This window comes from Panthera uncia, chromosome A2 (genome assembly GCF_023721935.1).
Source record: "Panthera uncia isolate 11264 chromosome A2, Puncia_PCG_1.0, whole genome shotgun sequence".
NCBI classification, from domain to species: Eukaryota; Metazoa; Chordata; class Mammalia; order Carnivora; family Felidae; genus Panthera; species Panthera uncia.
The window spans coordinates 9672202-9692390 of NC_064816.1; the positions used below are offsets into that span (position 1 = coordinate 9672202).

At 53.2% G+C, this 20189-nt stretch overlaps 1 protein-coding gene across 6 annotated transcripts in view; it reads left to right on the forward strand.

Annotated features, from left to right (window-relative positions):
- Nucleotides 1-4176: 4176 nt before the first annotated feature.
- The window catches only part of ZNF333 (zinc finger protein 333), a 31092-nt gene continuing 15079 nt past the window's right edge, over nucleotides 4177-20189 (forward strand). For 3 of the 6 annotated variants that reach the window (XR_007459803.1, XR_007459804.1, XM_049640017.1), the window contains exons 1-4: nucleotides 6969-8966; nucleotides 11285-12149; nucleotides 12578-14060; nucleotides 15247-15334. Coding sequence is in view for 4 of the 6 variants with exons in the window: in XM_049640017.1 (XP_049495974.1) it covers nucleotides 15319-15334 (16 nt within the window). In the remaining 2 variants the exon portion in view is untranslated. Of the gene's footprint in view, nucleotides 4476-6968; nucleotides 8967-11284; nucleotides 12150-12577; nucleotides 14061-15246; nucleotides 15335-20189 lie in introns of those variants that run through there. The other 3 variants (XM_049640018.1, XM_049640020.1, XM_049640021.1) reach the window with 3 other exon arrangements.

Consider the following 20189-nt stretch of genomic DNA (forward strand, 5'->3'; position numbering starts at 1 on the left):
CCATCCTTTCTTCCATCCATCCACCCATCCATCTTCCTTCCTTCCTTCTCTCCTTCTGTCCGTCCATCCATCCATCCATCCATCCATCCATCTATCCCTCCATCCATCCCACAAATGTTTAGGATATGCCTTCTCTGTGTTTGGTGATTTCATGTCAGATTGATAAATTTTACTCAACCTTAACTTTCTCACATTTAAAATCCTGCCAATCCATTTACTCTTCAGGAGAAAAAATACATCCATGGCATTAATAAAATTTGATTTTCTTCCCTTGGTTTTTAAAAAAAGTTTATTTATTTATTTTTTTAATTTTTTCAACGTTTTTTATTTATTTTTGGGACAGAGAGAGACAGAGCATGAACGGGGGAGGGGCAGAGAGAGAGGGAGACACAGAATCGGAAACAGGCTCCAGGCTCCGAGCCATCAGCCCAGAGCCTGATGCGGGGCTCGAACTCACGGACCGCGAGATCATGACCTGAGCTGAAGTCGGACGCTCAACCGACTGCGCCACCCAGGCGCCCCCCAAAAAAAAGTTTATTTATTTATTTGAAGAGAGACAGAGATAGCATGAGTGGGGGAAGGGCAGAGGGAGAGACATGGGAGGGGTGGAAAGAGGGAAGAGAGAGAATCCCAAGCAGGCTCCATGCTGCCAGCGCAGAGCCTGACTCAGGGCTTGAACTCACCACACCATGAGATCATGACCTGAGCCGGAACCAAGAGCAGGACACTCAACCAACTGAGCCACCCAGGCACCCCATTATTCCCTTTAATTGCTAAAAAAAACATTCTTTTTTTAAAAAAAAGTTTATTTAATATTTATTTTGAGAGAGACAGAGACAGCATGAGAGGGGGAGGGGCAGAGAGTGAGGGAGACAGAGAATCCCAAGCAGGTTCCGCACCGTCAGCTTGGAGCCCGATTCGGGGCTTGAACTCACGAAACCATGAGATCATGACTGAAATCAAGAGTTGGACGCCCAACTGACTGAGCCACCCAGAGCCACCCAGGAGCCCTCCAAATACATTCTTATGTAAGTAGTTCTAGGGAATAAAAACAGAGTTGGTGCGGGGCAAGTTTGGGAATAGGTAAATGCCACGGGAGACAAATAAGGATGTTGCTGTGTAATTAACTCCTAATGCTGATGTATTTTGAGTAGTTGTTGTAAGATACACTGTGAAATTACTTCTGCATCATTCGGTACTGTTTTACCACTGCACTTTTAATGACTTCACCATACATGGAATTACTCAGTCCTTTACAGATGCATGGGTAGGCTGATTCCAGTTACCTCGTAACCCAAAACGCTGCAATGAACAGCCTTATGTTTTTAACACAGATCCTGGGTCAATGTTTCTTTTTTCTTTAACTTTTAAAAAATTTATTGAAGTGCTCTTTATACCCACTGCGGGGCTTGAACTCACAACCCCAAGATCAAGAGTCGCGTGCTCTTCTGACAGAGCCGGCTGGGCGCCCGGATCCTGCGTAAATATTTCTATGGGAAAACTCACTGGAACTGGGTCAAAGGGTAAACACGCCGGAAATTCTGATTATTTTGTCCCAGTGGTGCTTTAAAAAGATTTGTGATTTACATTTCCTCCTGCTTTGATGGACTCTTCTTCACCTCTTTGGCGAGGGAGGGATTCCTGCCTGACAGTTGTGGGCATGACCTCCGACGCCAGACAGAGGAGAGTCACCGTAGTTTATGAGTCACATATACTCATAGTTCAGGGGAGGAGGAAGCCACACGCCACACAGGGCCCCAGAGGGCTGCAGTCAGGAACACTGTGCACGGCTCCTAGGCAGGCTTTGTAGTAACAAGAGGGAGAGGGGTCTCCTGGTGCTGCTCCCGTCCCCCGACGGGAGGATGTGATGGGCTCCTCTGAATCATTCTGCAGGCTGGCAGGGCGCTGAAGCCTGCTACTCAGGACCCAACAGCAACTGCGCCTGGTCCCCAAGATAAGGAGGATGGTTTCCACAGGGGATCTTTTCTGTGGGAGCAGACTGGGGAGGCAAACTTATGGTTGGGTCAATCCAGGCTATCCCAGTTTCCCCAGACACCAGGGCAGCACGTGATTCCGGACCTTGGGGCACCTGGGTGGCTCCTGGGTCGAACATCCGAATTCGGCTCAGGTCGTGATCTCACAGGTCACGGATTCTAGCCCCGCGTCGGGCTCTCTGCTGTCAGCACAGAGCCTGCTTTGGATCCTCTGTCCCCCCTTCTCTCTCTGCCCCTCCCCCGCGCATCCTCTCCCAAAATAAGTAAATAAAAACCTTGAGAAAAAAAAATACTAGACTTTACTTTTAGGCCTTATACCAAACGTCCCAAATGCGTTCGTCTACCCTCACCTGTGGCTTTGGGTTTCACGGCCTCAGTTGCCCATGGTCCAGACGTGGTTACCAGCCTAGTGCTACGTCACTACGCCTACGCCATTCAACTCACTTCATCTTTGCCCACGGGGAGGACCTCACAGAGGCATTTTGTCATCTTACGTCATCACAAGGAGAAAAGGGGTGCGTGCGGGGCAATCAGACATTTCGAGAGAGAGACTCTGATTCCGGGATACTGTTACAAATGCTCTACTGTATTGTTGGTTGTTGTTGTGCAGGTAGACGGGTCACGCCGCATCTGGGGGCACGGGACCTTCGCACGCCTGGTCTCCTTCCCTCTGCCACGTCGGCGTTCCCTGCCACTGATGTGACTGTAAGGATGGAGCTGAGGTTTGGGCAAGCGGCCCCCAGACCGGAGGACCAAGGACATATTCTTGCCCTGTTGGAGAGATGCGGGGGACGGTATACCTCGCCACAACCGTTAGCTTGCCAAGCAGTCTGCTCAACGGTCATGGCGTCTTTTGGGCACAAGACGCGTCGGTCCAGACTGGTGCCGCTGACGGGTGGCTGAATGATGACCTCACGAACACTGAATGCTTCGTACGCTTTGTATATATATATGCAACACATCAGAGTATCTCTCTCTCAACCTTCCCTTCTATGTTCAACACACACAGGCACGATCTACTTCCTTTTACTTAACACGTCTTCTGAATTTTACCTACGTCTTGAACTTGTTTACTAGAAACCTATCTATACTTAACACATCTGATGAGTTTCATGTCTTCCATTTGTATTCTTGTTTTCTACGGCAGAGATTGTCTCAATCTCTGGGACATTCCCGATTTTGACAATGTTAGCATTAGGGAGATACCATAGTGTCCTAACATAATTCTGGGAACAAAGAGACCTCTTTAAAAAAAATTTTCATATGTATTTTTTATTTTGAGAGAGAGAAAGAGAGAGAGAGAGAGAGAATATGAATGGGGTAGAGGGATAGAGGGAGGGGAGAGAGAGAGAGAAAGAGAATGAATGGGGTAGACAGAGGTAGGGAGGGAGAGAATCCAAAACAGTCTCCATGCTCAGTGTGGAGCCCAACATGGGGCTCGATCCCACAGCCCTGGTATCATGACCTGAGCCAAAATCCAGAGTCTGACCCTCAACCCACTGGGCCACCCAGGTGCCCCTCATCAGTTCTTTTTTTTAATTCTTCAGACATGAGCACATGCTCTGCACAATGTGTTGAGTTAGTTTTACTGGAATGGATCAACCTCATCTCTCTCCACGTCTCCCCTCCAATTCTCCACTGGAACGCCCCTGCAGGAAGGCACTTTGTAACCCTAGCACTTAGCATGTAGCAATCAACCGAAGCTGTCTCAGTATTTATTGAAAGGAAGAATACCCCTATGTGCCTGATATATAAAGAACATCAGGGAACTGGTTACAGTGGTTATTTCTGGAAAATTTTAGAGAGGGATTGAGACCCCCATTTGAACTTTCCCTGTGTGTGTATCATCTATACTATATAACACATCAGTAAAAAAACAAAAAGAAGAGTCCGATCTTTTATTGTCTTGAACATTTTTTCACATGTTATTTTCAGTGAGAAAGGTAAGCTGGAGGAGAAACAAAATATATAATCCTCATCTTAGAAGAAATTAGACTGAGAAAGAAATCCTACCTAGGGGTATGTTTTTGTAGGGGTGTGCGTTGACCCAAAGGATCAGAGCAGAGGTGGGAGAAGTTAAACAGAGCGTCCCAACTAGCCGGCGAGATCCCTCCCGTTTCCCCGCCCACCAAGCCCGGGACCCGCCCAATCCCCGCCCATCAACCGAAGCCACGCCCCCAGCCCTGTCGGTCCGTCAAAGGCCCCACCTCTGCGTCCCCTCTCCAGGTCCAGTCCGACCCCATCCCACAGCCTAACCTTCACCCCGCGGGGAAGGAAACGAGGACTTCTCCTCCGAGGCTGGATGAAAAAGGAGTCAACACGTCTCTCACTGCCTGAAGCACCTCCGGCCCCGAGAGCCGCAGCGCCGGCCACTTCCGCTCCTGGCGTCCGGAAGCGGAAGTGCGCGGCTGCGGCCGACTGCGGCGGCTGTGCTGGGCCGCGCGGCGCGCCGCGGTGGGAGTGTCTCCGGCCGGTCTGCAGGTGCGGCCCGGCCCCTCGGGGAGGCGGGGAGGGCCCTGCGGGCGCGGGGAGGGGCCGAAGGGCCCAGGACAGCAGCCCTGGCCTCAGTGCCTGCCCCCAGCGGTCGCCCCGGGGGCCCGGATGGGGTCCCGCACAGCTCGGCCTCGCAGCCGTCGTCCCCGACCCCCCGGCTCGGGCCCCTTGCCCCGTGTCCCCGCGGGCGGGACTGTCGCCCCATCCATCGAAAGGGAAATCGCGGAGTACCGTCCAGGTCCCGCAGCTCAGGAAGGTGGTGCCACCAGGCGGCCCAGCCTTCTTCACCCGCCCTCCGGGATCTGTAGGGCCCTGCGGGATCTCCCCGGAGGCCAGGGAGCTGTTTATTAGTAATTCACGTTTCATTTCTTATGACGTTTCACGTCGTCTAGCTCTGCGACTGGAAAGTTAGGTCGGAGTCTGCACGTGCAGATTGGTGAGCGACTTGTCAAGCGAATGGAAAAGATGGATGATCCCTCTCAAGGGATGAATTAGATGACGGATTTTTGGTTTTGGTGATTGACGATTTGCAGTTCCTTAGCTTAGGGCTTGTTAGCTTTCCTTTCCTTTTTCCTTTCCTTTTTCCTTTCCTTTTCCTTTCCCTTTCCCTTCCCTTCCCCTTCCTCCCTTCCTCTCCCTCCCTTCCTTCCTTCGTAACTTCCTTCCTCCCTTCCTTTGAAAAGAGCTTTTAATTTGCCCGTGAGCATTCACTGCGAGGTGAGGGTATCTTAAGAAAAGCTATTTCCCAGTTATGTCGCAAGTCTTATTACCATCAAGGAAAAGTAAGATTACTCGCTTCTTTTCACGGCACCTCCACCCCGAGTTACCCCAAGCCTATGAATGAATAACCACAAGGCTCAAAGACGCGGGATTCTTGGAAAGAGATGAGGTAGCTTTGTTAGTACTGAGAATTGAAATTAAGTTGGCCATAAATGGGGTGTCTTTTTGAAATTTTAGGGTTAAAACTAACGTTCGAGACGTGAGGAAAAAAATTAATTCTGGAAGAAAATTGGGACATCGGATTTCAATTTTACAGGAGAGGTGTTTGTTTTCAAAAAGAGCACAGGTCCTGCCTTGCCTTTCTGGAAAGACTTAACATTGTTTCTCAAAGACGTCTGAAAACTAGTGTTGGTGTATGTTATGTGAGCAGGCATCTGAAGTCATTTTTGTGTTGGATTTTGTGGTGTTCTGTCGTTGTTCTGTGTGTCCGTGCAGGTGCGTGCCTTCTTAGGCCAGCCATGCCGCATTGTTCTTGGGGAGTGTGGATTGTTTGGCACCTTGCCATTGGGGTGCCCTCTGTGAACCGGGAGAAACAAAGTGACTGAAGTAGATACACAAGTTTCTACTGTAATTATCTGCTTTATTCTCCTTTAAATTAATCATGAGCTGGGTGCTGTGGAAACGTGGAACGGGAGCAATTGGGGAGGAGGTCAGGAAAAATATCTTACAAGGCACAAATGTTTGAATCCCCACCCCCCCGGCCCCCATGAGCTAGCTGCGTGTAGCTAGACAAGGGGTCGGCTGTGGGGTAGGAGTGGGGAGGAGATTTGAGAGAACATTCCAGATACACAGTTCCTTAGGCAGGACTCGGCCTGGTGTGTTCCAGGAGCTCAGAAAAGACAGGGACAGCCGAAGTAGAGGAAACAAAGTGTGGAATGGTGGAGCCCGGTCAGAGAGGAGAGCAGGCCCTGAAGGCCATGGTCAAATCTGACCCAGTGCTGGTTTCCATAAAAAACGTTTTATTGGAACACATTTGTTGATGTGTGGTCTATGGCTGCTCTTGTGCTATGACCACAGTCCAGTAGCTGCTTTAGAGGCCATTTGGCCCACAGCTGCCTAGATATTTACTGCCTGGACTTTTTATTTAAAAAAAAAAAATTTTTTTTAACGTTTATTTATTTTTGAGACAGAGAGAGACACAGCATGAACGGGGGAGGGTCAGAGAGAGGGAGACACAGAATCCGAAACAGGCTCCAGGCTCTGAGCCGTCAGCACAGAGCCCGACGCGGGGCTCGAACCCACAGAACCGTGAGATCGTGACCTGAGCCGAAGTCGGACGCTCAACCGACTGAGCCACCCAGGCGCCCCACTGCCTGGACTTTTTAAGAAAACGCTTGCCAGCCCCTAATACATAAAGTACTTAGTATGCATCAAGTGCTGTGGTGGTGGCAGGAGTTGGAGTCCCGAAAAAAAGTGGACCCAGGTTCGTACTTTGGGAATGTATGTGGTAGCTGGAGAGGGAGAGGCAGAGTCACCTAAACAAGTAAATTAAAAATCACAACTTGATCACAGCCGTGGAAGAAAAGTAGAGTCTGTTGGAGGTGTTTTGAGGGAATGTAACGAGAGGGGAAATAATCCTCTTTTAAAAAATGTTTACTTATTTATCTTGAGAGAGACAGAGAATGAGCGCAAGCAGGGGAGGAGCAGAGAGAGAGAGAGAGAGAGAGGGAGAGGGAGAGAATCCCAAGCAGGCTCCACAGTCAGTGAAGAGCGCTGGACGTGGGGCTCGATCTCGCCCCGAGATCATGACCTGAGCCGAAGTCAAGGGTTGGATGTTTAACCGACTGAGCCACCGAGGTGCCCCCAATCCTTTTATTAATTTTTTTTAATGTTTATTCATTTTTGAAAGAGAGAGACAGAGCACAAGCAGGGGTGGGGCGGAGAGAGAGGGGGAGACAGAATCCGAAGCAGGCTCCAGGCTCAGAGCTGTCAACACAGAGCCCGATGCGGGGCTCAGACTCACGAACTGCGAGATCACAATCCGAGCCAAAGTCGGATGCTCAACCCACTGAGCCACCCAGGCACCCCTTTAATCCTTTTATTAGATGAGAGGAACCACCAGAAATGATCAGGGGCTGTGGTCTGGAAGTTGGGTCTGGGCCCAGTATGTTGCTTATTGGGGAAGATTCCGTGTAAGGGTTTTGCTGGGCCTCCCTGCTGGAGACCCTCGGAAGTGGGAGCACCTGGGCCAAACCCCTGTTCACTGCCCTGCTTCCACCCTGACCCCTTTCTCTTACCTTGGTTTCTTTTATTGCAGGGAGGACACCTAATGAGACCTTAAATCCTGGCACTGGTGTCATGGTGAGGGGGCTGGGAGAGTTGGAATTGTTGAGGGGGGGATAATTCTGTCCTCTGGGCCCTGTCCCCTCTCTCCCCACCCCAAAATGAGGAAGAAACGGGAGGGGTAGTGTGGAGCACCTTCTGCCTTGCCCCCGGGGACCTGGTGGCCTCTTTCAGTGCCTGGCCTCTGGAGGGATCTGGCTCGGGAGGAGGGTCCCCACAGTGACCCCGGGGGCTCTGAGCTGGACTCCAGAGTCGGACTGCAGAATGAGGTTCATTTAAATTTTTAAAAAATGTTTATTCTTTTTTTTTTGAGAGACAGAGCATGAGCAGGGGAGGGGCAGAGAGAGAGGGAGACACGGAATCCAAAGCAGGCTCCAGGCTCTGAGCCGTCAGCACGGAGCCCGATGCGGGGCTCGAACTCACAAACCGCGAGATCACGACCTGAGCCGAAGCCAGATGCCTAACCGACTGAGCCACCCAGGCGCCCCTGAATGAGGCTCATTTAGAGTCGGTAGCAGCAGAGCTCCACCGGGGCCATCCCTTGTGAGGCCTCCCCAAACCACGCGTGTCTGTATACATTCAAATTAATTGAAACTCAGTAAATCAAAGGTCAGTTTCTCAGGGGCCTGAGTCACATTTCTCAAGTGCTCAGTAGCTACGCATGCTGGGGGCTGCTCTTTTGGAAAGCACAGACAGAGAACATTCCCACCATCGCAGAGAGCTCGACCAGACCATGCTGAGCTAGAGGATTCTGAAATTAAAAGGCCGTTAGGTTTCTCAGGTGCAATGCAAGTCTTGTTTTAGCAACTCGTAAAAGGATTACAAAGTGCTTATGTGAGTCTTGGGAGGGGCTCTAGGGATTTCACGAAAATTATGTGATGGGTCCCAAACTTTTGATGCCTTAAATAAGAAATGTAGGAAGAACTCTCCCTAGAGCCCAGAGATCGTCTCTGCAGCCACTGGCGGCTGAAGTGGCGAAGAGAGCCAAAGCCTGCACTCTGGCATTTCTCCAAACGTTAGAAGCGAGGAAATGTCTGCTAGGGTGGCCATGTGATCCCTGTCCCGGTCACAGCAACGACTCACTGTTGTGGGTACGGCACAAAATGAGCCGTGGAGATGGCCAAACAGATGGGGCATGGTGGCGTGCCAGTGAAACTTGAAAAGACAGGAGGCGGGTCGGGTTTGTGGAGGCCTGCTGTGGAGACAGTGTCCCGAACGTTCTCCCTTCCCCGGTGATAACCAGTTGTCCTGGAGGTGGGTTTTGCTGAGCCAGGATACGTGTGTTGTTGTAGGAGTCAGTCACCTTTGAGGATGTGGCGGTGGGGCTCCTCCGGGAGTGGGCATTACTGGACGGTGCGCGGACGAACCTGTGCCGATACGTGATACTGGACAAGTGCAGGACTCTGGTCCCCAAGGGTAAGGCTGGCATCGGGCTGGTCCTTTTTCTTCTTCTTCTTCTTCTTCTTCTTCTTCTTCTTCTTCTTCTTGTCAAGTTTATTTTTTATTTATTTTGAGAGAGAGAGAGAAGCAAGCAGGGGAAGGGCAGAGAGAGCGGGAGAAAGAATCCTAAGCAGGCTCTGAGCTGTCAGCACAGAGCCCGATGCAGGGTTCGAGCCCACAAACGGCGATACCATGACCCGAGCCAAAGGCAAGAGTCAGATGCTCAGCCGACTGAGCCATCCAGGTGTCCCATGGCTGGTCCTTATACGCAGGTGCCTAATGCTTCTTAAGGGTCGGCTACGCGACCAAGGAAGGTTTGTGGGTTTCTGCAGGGTTAGGTGCATCCATTCTCCCTATAGTCAGAACCGCGTGGGTCTCACTGAGCTTGGACTTGGGCTTCAGGGCTTCATCCCCATGGCGCAGAGGGGAGGGTATTTGCGGTTTGGGGCCTTGTGAAAGAGCTTCTCTGAGTTCATTGGAAATGGGGCGTGATCACTTTGCTACCCGTGGTGGTCGCTCACCGCCAGGAGCTGAAGCCCACTGCCAACCCTCGCTCCCTCTCTGAGCACGGGCATCTTTGTCCAGGAGCGGGGACTCCACCACGCAAACCCAGTCTGGGCTCCCAGCTGGGGCCAGGGGCAGAGCTGAGGGCCCCGTGGGTGTGGGTGAGTGTGTGTGCGGTGCCTGCCGGGTTGGGGGACGGCGGCGTGCTGGGAAGTGTCAGCCTGAGAGCGTTTCAGAGACCCAAGGGGGAACGAGGCTCTTTGGGGTGATGTTTCTGTAGTGAGCTCCTTCAGTGTTCCTTCTCTTCTGCTGGCCTTCCTCTCCTACCTGTCTTTGGTCTCAGAAAAAGATCTGTTTGAATCTCTCTCTTTTAGTTTTTTAAGTGGAAATACTCACAAACCATAAAATTCACCCTTTTAAAGTGTATGCAGTTCAGTGGTTTTTAGTATATTCACAACGTGCAGCCATCACCAGTATCCGCCTCCCCCTCCCCTCCCTGCCACCTCCATCTGCTTTCTGTCTCTGGATTTGCCTGTTCTGGACGTTTTGTACAAATAGGATCACGTAAATGTGGCTTTTGGTCTCTGTCTTCTTTCCCTAGTGTGATGTTTTCCGTGTTCGTCCACACGTAGCATGTGTCACAGCCTTGTTCCTTTTTACTGCTGAGTCCTGTTCCGTTGTATGGGTAGACCACGTTTTGTTTGTCCAGTCATCTGCTGATGGGCATTTGGTTTGTTTTCACTTTTTTGGCTCTTGTGAGTAGTGTTGTGAACATTCACGTACCAGATTTTATGTTTCCAGTTCTGTTCGGTTGATACTTAGGAGTGGAGTGGCCGGGTCATTGACTTAACTTTTTTTTTTTTTTTTTAATCTTTTTAAAATGTTTACTTATTTTTGAGAGAGGGAGAGAGAGAGCACAAGCTGGGGAAGGACAGAGAGAGGGAGACACAGGATCCGAAGCAGGCTCCAGGCTCCGAGCCGTCAGCACAGAGCCCGACGCGGGGCTCGAACTCACAGACCGTGAGATCGTGACCTGAGCGGAAGTCGGACGCCCAACCGACTGAGCCACCCAAGCGCCCCGTATACTTAACTTTTTGAGGAACACCAAACTGCTCCCTCGGACGGGTGCACGCACCATTTTACTTTCCCACCAGTGGTGGTGGACAGTTCTGACTTCTCCACATTATACCCACACTTACTGTCCAATCCCTCTTTTTTTTTGTTATTGTTTATTTATTTTGAGAGAGAGGGAGAGAGCATGAGCAGGGGAGGGGCAGAGAGAGGGAGAGAATCCCAAGCAGGCTCCACACTGCCCGTGCAGAGCCAGATGCGGGGCTCGATCCCACGACGGTGAGATCACGATCTGAGCCGAAATCAAGAGGCGGACGCTTAACCGACTGAGCCACCCAGGCGCCCCTCCGGTTCCTCTTTAAATTGAACATTTTTCGTGTGTTCTTTGTCTAATTGCTTGCTACTTGTTTCTGTGATAATATGCTGTCTTACTGGCGACATCTGTCTCCGTCTCCATGGGAAACAGCCTCTCATCCCGGCCCCCCGCCCTGGTCGCTGCCAAGTTCGTCACATGCCCATAGTCCTCAAGAGCCTCCCTTTGCTCACTGATGGCTTCTTCCCTTTCAGTATTGTCCCCAGTTGAGAGTCAATACTTCAAAAACAGTATTTTAAAACAGCGAATAAATAAATAAGTACACAAGTGTATATTTTGGTCAGTTTCATACCCCTATTTGTTTCTGAAAGAACCTAACTTTTTTTCCCCCCCCAATTCATTTTAGACTGGGACTCTCGACTCAAATCCCAAGCGTCTCCTCCCGTGCAGGATATTTTGGAGGGAAATTCATCCCCGGGTTTGCACATGGTAAGATTCACGGGGGCTCGTCCTTGTTCCCCCTCTCGGGAGAAGGTGAGGAGTATGTGGATTGCAGGGCCAGGGGGCCGTGGGGGGGCACTTCCTCAAGGACATTCCCGCGTGGTGTGAAACGGGTGCCCATGGCTCGTGAATTTGGACAAGCCCTGCCTGACCCTCGAGACCCTTTCTTCCCGGAAGGTTCCCCTGAGTCAACACATCTGTTAGCGGGAGTCAGACATCGGTCGTGTGCAGTGCGCTTTGCTCCTCAACAGTCACGGGAAACTCCTGCCTGCTGGAGAAGCCCCAAGGAAGTCGGGAACGGGAGAGAGCCCGCACTGCCCTGGAGCCTGCAGCCGCCTGAGCGAGGCGCACGTCTGAGCACGCTGCAAATGTGCCTCGGCGGGGAGGGGAGCAGCCCTGGGCGCTTCAAGGGTGTCAGCAAGGTTGCCCTCATCGCTCACCCGCTGCCAGGAGCAGACTCTGCCCGGAGAGCGGATTCGGCCACAGCCCGAGCACCTTCAGGAGGAACTCTAACCTGGACCTGACTGAGACAGCCCGGGGGGACAGCCACCCTGACTTATGCAAAGGATGTGAGAGCGCTCTCGTGGATCGCTCCCCACTTAGGGGACACGTCGAGATCCCACGCTGGAAATCAGCCCTTGTCAAAGCGTGGAAAAGCCTTCAGAGCCGGCTGGCGCGCCCCAGTGCACCAGGGAACACGCATCGGGCCCCCTGACCCCCCCCACTTTGGCCCTGACTTCCTGCCTCCCCGAACTACAGGAATTTCCAAGGTTTGAGTCCCCAGACTTTTGGGGATTTCAAAGGTTAGGGTTCAGGTTTGGATAGAGGGACATGCAGAGCCCAGTCCCCCCCACCCCCACCCCCACCCCCACCCAAGCCTGGGCCCGTTTGTGCCAGAGTCAGTGAGATCTCTGGACTCCCTCAGTCTGAGCCCCTCCACCTCTGTCATGGCTGGTGTCAGTCTCACAGCGTCAGAGACGCTGGCTCAGTGGAGGGGGTGGGTGGCCTGGGTGGTAGAGACCTGTTTCATTCCTTTGCTCTGAGCGTGCAGAGCCTCGACCCTGCACAGCCTGGTGTGGGCTGCAGGGCAGTGGAAACCCTCAGCCCTGCACGGCTCGCATCAGACCCCAGAGCAGCTGAGACCACCCCCCCTTCCCTGCCCAGGTCCTCCTCACCGTTGGTTCACGTTTTTGTTTAGGTGGAGAATGTCCTCCAGTAGCTGCTTGGGAAAGGGCGTGTTGCTTTTGAGGCCCTGAAAATATGTGAAAATATCTTACTGGAGCTGCCAGCTTGCAGGGGCCTCATCTGGCAGGATCGTTGTGGTAACCCCATGCAGAACATTCTGTGCATCGTTGCAGAGCCCTGGACTAATGCTTGTGCAGTGAAGGAATGAACACGGGTACCCCAGGCTTTCACTGCCCCCCCGCCCCGCCGAGCAGATGGACCCTGTGAGGGAGGGAGCGAGGATGGCCCACATCTGTCCTCTCCAGTTTCTGTGGGCTCTTTCCTCTTAGTACGGGGTTCCAGCACCTTCCGCAGAGCTCCACCTTCAGCTCAGAAGCGAGCACCGAGTGTGGGAGAGGAGAGGCTTCTGCTGCATCGAGCCCCAGGAAGCAGGCGGTCGCAGAACGTTCTGAGCGGGGAGAGGAGGGCCACTCGGACACGCACGTGCAGAAGTTGAGTGGTTCGTCATGAAGACACGTAGCCCGTAAGTGGTACGGCCACGTTTGGAGCTGGGAGTCCAATCCAGGCCTGCCGCAGAGGTGCAGAGGTAGCCACCGGGACCTGCTGCCCGGGGTCACACATCCTGCCACGCGGCTGAAGGCGCTGACTGTTGGGCTCGTCCTTCCGGGCTTCAGTGGGCCTTGTCCCGACGACTGAGGCCCCCATGGCGGCCCTGAGGCCTCCCCGTCATGGCTAGATAGGCCAGGGGAGGGCACGAGAGAGCTGGGGACTGCTCGCAGAAGAGTCCCGAGAGGAGGCTGCGGAAGGGGTGTCTCCGGGCTCAGTCCTTCTACCGTCCCAGCCGCCCTCCCCCGTGCTGTGTCTCCTCCATGCTGTTTCAGGGCATGGGGATGTTAGCTTGTGCGAGTGCTGGAGAAGGGCAGCGTTCAGAGGACGGGCTCTGGATGGCAGGGCAGATGTAGCCCAGCTGTGGCCCGTAGGTAGGCCCCGCGATTGATGGATGTCAAATAGACAAACACAGGCTAAGAAAACACCGAACAACGTTCCTATTCAGAGCTAAGGGCTCCCAGCCTTCCTTGAGTGAAGCACGTTGCAGTGTCTCTGAGGGCCCGTGGCCTGACCTGCAGTCGGGCCCCCCACCCCAGAACCAGAAAGGGTCGGGTCCACCTCGGCGTCTGTGGCATGATTGTTCCTTGAGACCCTTGGTGGCTGGTGCTCACCATGGAATAGGGGGAGTCACCGGATCTGAAGCTGCCAGACCTGCACGCCTGACTTCTCACAGCCCTAACCCTAACTGCCACCAAACTGAGGGTCCCTCGGGCCCAGAACACACTCAGTGCCGCCTCTGTCCTGCTCCGTCCCCTCCTTGCCTTCTCCTAGGGGCTGGGGCCAGACCTGAGGATGCACATCAGGCCCACAATTGGAGACAGAGAGACACCTTCGATTCCAGAGGACCAGCTATCTCTCTGGCTGTCACCTGGTCTTCTGGATATGTAGTAAGCCTGGGAGGAGGTTTGCTGCGAGGGCCCAGCCCCAGCCAGAAAGGCCTGGGCCTTGAGACTTCTGCAGATGGGGTCGCAGGGGGAGAGGGAGGAATCTAGGACCAACTCTTGGAAACTGGGGACAGGCTGGGGGCCCAGGCTCAGCTCCCCGGTAGGAATTACCGAATGGGTCCTGGCGTTCCTGTGTCCCCAGGGTGGTGGTGGCCCAGAGCAGGCCTCCAGGAGGAGCAAGCACCCAGGGCCTTGGCCCTGCCTCCCCTGGCCCAGCCTTTCTTCCTCCACTCCTTCCACTTTCACTCCCACCCTGTCCATGACCGTGAAGCCTATAGGAATGAGTGATCGTGTGATCCCAGGGCTGGGTGGAGAGCCCAGGCTGGTGACCAAGCTCTTGGCCCAGGGTCCTGTGTTTCCAGCCTAAGGTGGAGAGAGGATCAGAGAAGGACACTTTAAGGCGTGCTTTGATTCTTCCCCCCCGGGGAGAAGGGCTGCCCCCACCTACCCAGGCCCCTCGCCTGTCCTGAGACACCTGCCACATTTTCTTTCCATCCACCACTAAGTCCTGGGAGTCCCCTCCCCGCCAAACGTAACTTATCTCTAACTGCTCCTGCTGTCCCCACTGCCACCACCCTGCCCAGAGCCACTGTTAGTTCTCGGGGGCCCCTGGAACTGCTCCCTACAGGCCCCTGTTCCCACTGGGCCCCACCTTGGACACAGAGTCTAGAGACATCCCTTAGACATACAAGTCAGATGAGACACCTTTCCTGGGGAAGCAGCCACCAGCGGAGGAGAGTTCAGATCCTTTCTTTCACAACAGGGCTGCCTTCCGAGAATAACTTACTAACTATTCCTCGCGTGTCCAGGCCCACCTCCACATCACCCCCCCCCCCCAGCCTGCTGGTCATCTACGCCCTTCTTTGCTCCAGCGTTTCCCCTGCTGCTGGAGGCAACTCCCCCAAGGCGGCCCCCTCTCCATCCCATTTTGAAGTTGAAATTCTACCACAGGGTTGAGTGTTGTACTCATGAATTGGATTGGTCTGGACAGGCTAAATTGGGCATTGTCCCAATTTTACCATCGTGTGGCTCGGAGCAGGGTCGGTCTTGCAAATTCAGTCAGGGCGAGTGGCTGTGAGCAGATTCCATCGACCGTGTGACCCTAATCTGTCCCTGTCACTGTGTCTAGGGGCGGAAGGCGGCCGCGCAGATTCAGAGGGTGGCTGTGCCGGTGCCTGCACTGAGTCTCCCTGAGCTGAGGATGGCTGGGGCTTCTGGTGAGTGAGCACTGGCTGGAAATGGCAGCCCGAGGGCCTCCCATGTGCTGTGCTGTGTCTGGGAACTTGTTTCTCCCGCCTTCATTTCCTGGGACAGCAGGCATTTCCTTGCCCCTTAAGGAGGATCCATAAAATCATGTCACCATTCTTTACGTATTCAAGGGGAAAGGCACTTTCTCAGGATCGTGAGCTGGGATTCTTTCTGTGTGGTTTTTTTTTTTTTTTTTGGTCTTTGGTCTTTTTGTTCAGAAAGAGTAGACTCCATTCACCTGTGGCTAAGTCCAGACCTCTTTCTGGGCAAGGTTGAATTCTTCACTCCACAATTATGTTGGTGCTGAATTGACAGTCAAATTTACTCTAAATTGAATATGTTTTAACTGAGCTTATAAAAAAATGAGGTTGAAACAGGCCGCATGTCCTGAGGAGTGGGGGGGAGGGGGGGTGGAATTAATTCCGGAGGACAAATGATATCTTAGCTTTAATTTCAAGGGATTTGCTTCCTTCCATCGTGCCTTCTTTAAAAAAAATTTTTTTTTATACATTTATTTAATTTTGAGAGGGAGAGACAGAGCACTAGTCGGGGAGGGATAGAGAGAGAGGGAGACACAGAATCCGAAGCAGGCTCCAAGCTCCGAGCTGTCAGCACAGAGCCCTATGTGGGGCTTGAACTCACAAACTGTGAGATCGTGACCTGAGCCGAAGTCGGACGCTTAACCGACTGAGCCACCCAGGTGCCCCTGCCTTGAAGTACTCTTAAGATACTTAGAGTACCTCATGCCTTTGAAGTACTCTTAAAATTTTTTTTTAATGTTTATTTTTGAGAGAGAGACAGAGACAGAGACAAGAGTGCGAGCAGGGGGCGGGCAGAGAGAGAGGGAGACCCAGAATCCGAAGCAGGCTCCAGGCTCCGAGCTGTCAGCACAGAGCCCGACGCGGGGCTCGAACTCACAAGCTGTGAGATCATGATCAGAGCCGAAGTCAGACGCTTAACTGACTGAGCCACCCAGGCGCCCCCTTGAAGTACTCTTAAAGTGCTTAGATCACCCTGTACTTGAAGGACTCTTGAAACATTTGGAATACTCCATGCTCTTGAAGGACTCTTGAAGTGCTCTAGTTGGCCACCCTGTGGTGAGATGGGCCCTGCGAGAGAATCTCAAACAAGACATTGACCCCTCCCCTGTGGAGCTCACAGTCTGCCTGGGCAGTCAGATGTTTCAGTGAAGACCAGAATATGATGGAAGCATGTAACGCAAGGACTTTATCCCGAAGGCAGAGAGGAGTTTCGGGAAATTTGAAGTCAGACCATGGGTTCTCACCTGCGGCACTGGCGACACGGGACCAGATCATTCTCCTTGGGGGGCGGGGGGCGCTTTCTGTGTGTTGCGGGGCCTCCACCCGCTAGATGCCAGTAGCATGTCCTGCGTTAGCCAGCCAGGGCCGCCATAACACAAAGGGCCACAGACTGAGCAGCTCAAAGAAGAAACATTTGTTTTTCTCACGGCTCTGGGGGCCAGAAGTCCGAGATCTAAGGGCTGTGATCTGTTCTGGGCATCTCTCCTTGGCTTGTAGATGGTTGTCTTGAGTTTTCTCTTTGTATGTGTCTGTGTTCAAGTTTTGTTCTTACAAGGACACCAGTCAGCGTGGATTAGGGCCCACCCAACTGGCCTCATTTTAGTTTGATTAGACCTCATGTCCGGATACGGTTATATTCTGAGGTGCTGGGTAGCTGAAGTTTTGGAGGGGCACAAGGCCATAACAGGTCCTAGTCGTGACAGCCGAAAATGTCTCCAGAAGCTGTGACTGGTCCCTGCCTCTGCCCCCCAAGATCATACGCTGAGGTCCTAACCTCCCATCTGACAGCGTTGGAGACTGGGCCTTTAAGGAGGTGGCTAAGATTAGTTGAGGTCATAAGGGTTAAGCTCCAATCCCATAGAACTGGTGTCCTTATAGGAAGAGGGAGAGACACCACATTCTCTGCTGTGTGAGGACACAGTGAATAAGCCAGAAAGACAGCTCTCACCAGAACCCGACCATGCTGGCACCCAGCCTCCAGAACTGGGAGGAAGTATTTTTTTTTTAAATTTTTTAAATGTTTTTATTTATTTATGAGAGAGACAGAGAGAGAGAGAGAGCACGAGCGGGGGAGGGGCAGAGAGAGAGAGGGAGACACAGAATCCCAAGCAGGCTCCAGGCTCTGAGCTGTCAGCACAGAGCCCGACACGGGCTCGAACCCATGAACTACAAGATCATGACCTGAGCTGAAGTCGGGCACTCAACTGACTGAGCCGCCCAGGCGCCCCAGTAATTTTTTTTTAAAGTTTATTTATTTTGAGAGAGTGCATAGGAGGGGCAGGAGAGAGAGAAAGAGACAGAGAGAGGGAATCCCAAGCACTGTCATTGTAGAGTCCAATGCAGGGCTCAAACTCACGAACTTCAAGACCATGACCTAAGCCAAAATCAAGAGTCAGACACATAAATGACTGAGCCACCGAGGTGCCCCGGAAATAAATTTCTACTGTTTCAGCCCCCCTGTCTGTGGTATCTTGTTATGTAGCAGATCTGACCAAGATACCAGACTGCCATGTGTCCCCTGGGCGACGAGTATTGGCTTAGACCGTGATGCACGATTACTGTATCATTTAGGTTGGCAAGATGTTGGGCTGTTTGGAGAAGGTTTGGGGGGGGGAGGATTTCAGGCCTAGAAATGGCATCTGGAAAATTCCTTGGGGGGCAGAGAGGCCGGGGTGCCCAGGGGCCCACGGAAGGCTGTGCAAAGGGAGCAGAGAGAAGGGGAGCGTGGTGTGAGCTGACTAGAGAGGGTTGGGCTCTGGAACATTCAGGCCTGGAAGCATGAATCCTGGCCTGTGTCCTTAGGCTGCTGGGAGCCAGGGATGTGTTTGGGTGAGCAGTGCTGTGCATCTGTGGTTTTAGCAGAACCCTTCAGCACCTGGGGGTTGGCAGGGCCTCAGGGAGGGTGGGGGGGTGGTGCGTGGAGGCAGTGAGGAACAGAGTGGTCGTGGCCTAGGCCCCAGGTGAGTGCGGAGTGGGTGTGGCGGGGTCCCTGAGACCGTACCGGGTCGTGGCCATTCGCTAGGAAACCCAGGCCCCAGCCTGCAGTCGTGCTCAAGGTGGTGATTTATCACAGCGAAGGGACACAGAGCTGAGTCCTGTGGTGCATGAGGTGAAGTCTGGAGGAGTCCAGGCCCGAGCTTCCGGAATCCTCTCCCAGTGGAGTCACACAGGACGTGCTTAATACCCCCTGCAGCCAGCCGTGACAACACACGTGAGGTGATGTCTACCAGGGGAGCTCAGTAGAGGCTCAGAGCGCAGGTTTTCACTCGGGGCTGGTCACACAGGCACCCTTGACTCTGCCTTGAAGTACTCTTAAGCCAGGCGTGCACCTGACTCTGGTCAGCATGTCCCAGCCTCCCGGAAGGAAAGCAGGCGTTCGGCACAAACCCCAGTGTTCGTAGAAGGAATTTAAGCAGGGTGAGCCCCTCTTACCAGTTAAGGTGCTGGGAACCCTCTCAAGATCCGTGTTCCCAAGGGCCGCCAGTCAGGCCTTGTGGGGTTAGCTCTGGTCTACACGGTAGGGAATCGCGGAGTGATTTAAGGCCTGTGCGGGAGGTTGAGTTGAGATAATTTGCTGAGTCCCGTATACTTTCACTTACCAGACAATCTGGAGCATTCCTGTACCAAGTGGGGTGGGGGGCGGTGAAAGGAGAGGGGCCCAGGCTTGTTTTCGCGAAGCTTCCAATCTCACGAAGGTGGCGGAAAATACACACCTAAGGCAGCAGATAACCACGTGGTACAAATAGGTGAGGGCTGTGAGGAAAGGGGGACGGTCCTTCTAGAGAAAGGAAGGACACTGGGGAGGGGGAGGTGCTCTGAGGGAGTGACCTTTCAGTGGACTCAGAAAGGAAAGGCCTGATGTGGCATTAGCCACAGTGAGGACAGGGGTAGGAGGAAAGGGAGTGCCGGGGGGTGCTCCCTGTAGAGATGGCGGCACAATTTTCTTTTTTTGGGTGACTTGTTGGGGTCTGGAGAACGTCAGGGAGGGGTGAGAGGCGTGGATATCACTTCCTGAGATCAGGGGCACTGGAAAGAGAACAGGCTTTGAGAATCAGGCGATGAGCACATATTTTGGGGAGGGAGGGCACGAGACAACAGAAATTCACGTCTCGCGGTTCTGGAGGCCAGAAGTCTGAGATCAGGGTGCTGGTGGGGCCGTGCTGCCTGCGAGGCCTGGAGGGAGGCTCCTTCCTGGCATCCAGTGGCGGCTGGCAGTCCCTTGGCCTGAAGTTACATGGCTCCGGTCTCGGCCTGCATCGTCACGTGGCCTTCTCCCCTCGTGTGTCCCTGCTTCTGTCTTTCCTCCTCTTAGGACACCAGTCATCTTGGGTTTGGGGCCCCCCCGACTCCACTGTGACTTCGTCTTAGCTAATCACACCTGCCAAGACCCTCTTCCCAAGTAAGGTCACGTTTTGACGTGGGGAGGTTACGACTCCATAGCTCTGGGGGGGGGGGCGCAATTCAACCCATGACGGTCTGCCCTCTGTACCCCCCCCAACCAAATTCATGTCCTCCCCAGATACCAAGTACACTCAGATGATCTTGACACCCACTTCAGCATCGACTCCCAAGTCCCAAATCTCATCAGCTCAGAAGAGTCCTTGTGTCCTCGTATGAATCATCCAAATCAGGCATGGGTGAGATTCAGGGTGTGGTCCGTCCCGGGGGCAAAATTCTTCATCTGTGAACCTGTGAACCGAGGAAACAAGTCCTCTGCTCCCATAATGCAGTGGTGGGACAGGTACCGGGCGCTCGTTCCCTCTCCCGAAGGGAGAGAAAGAAG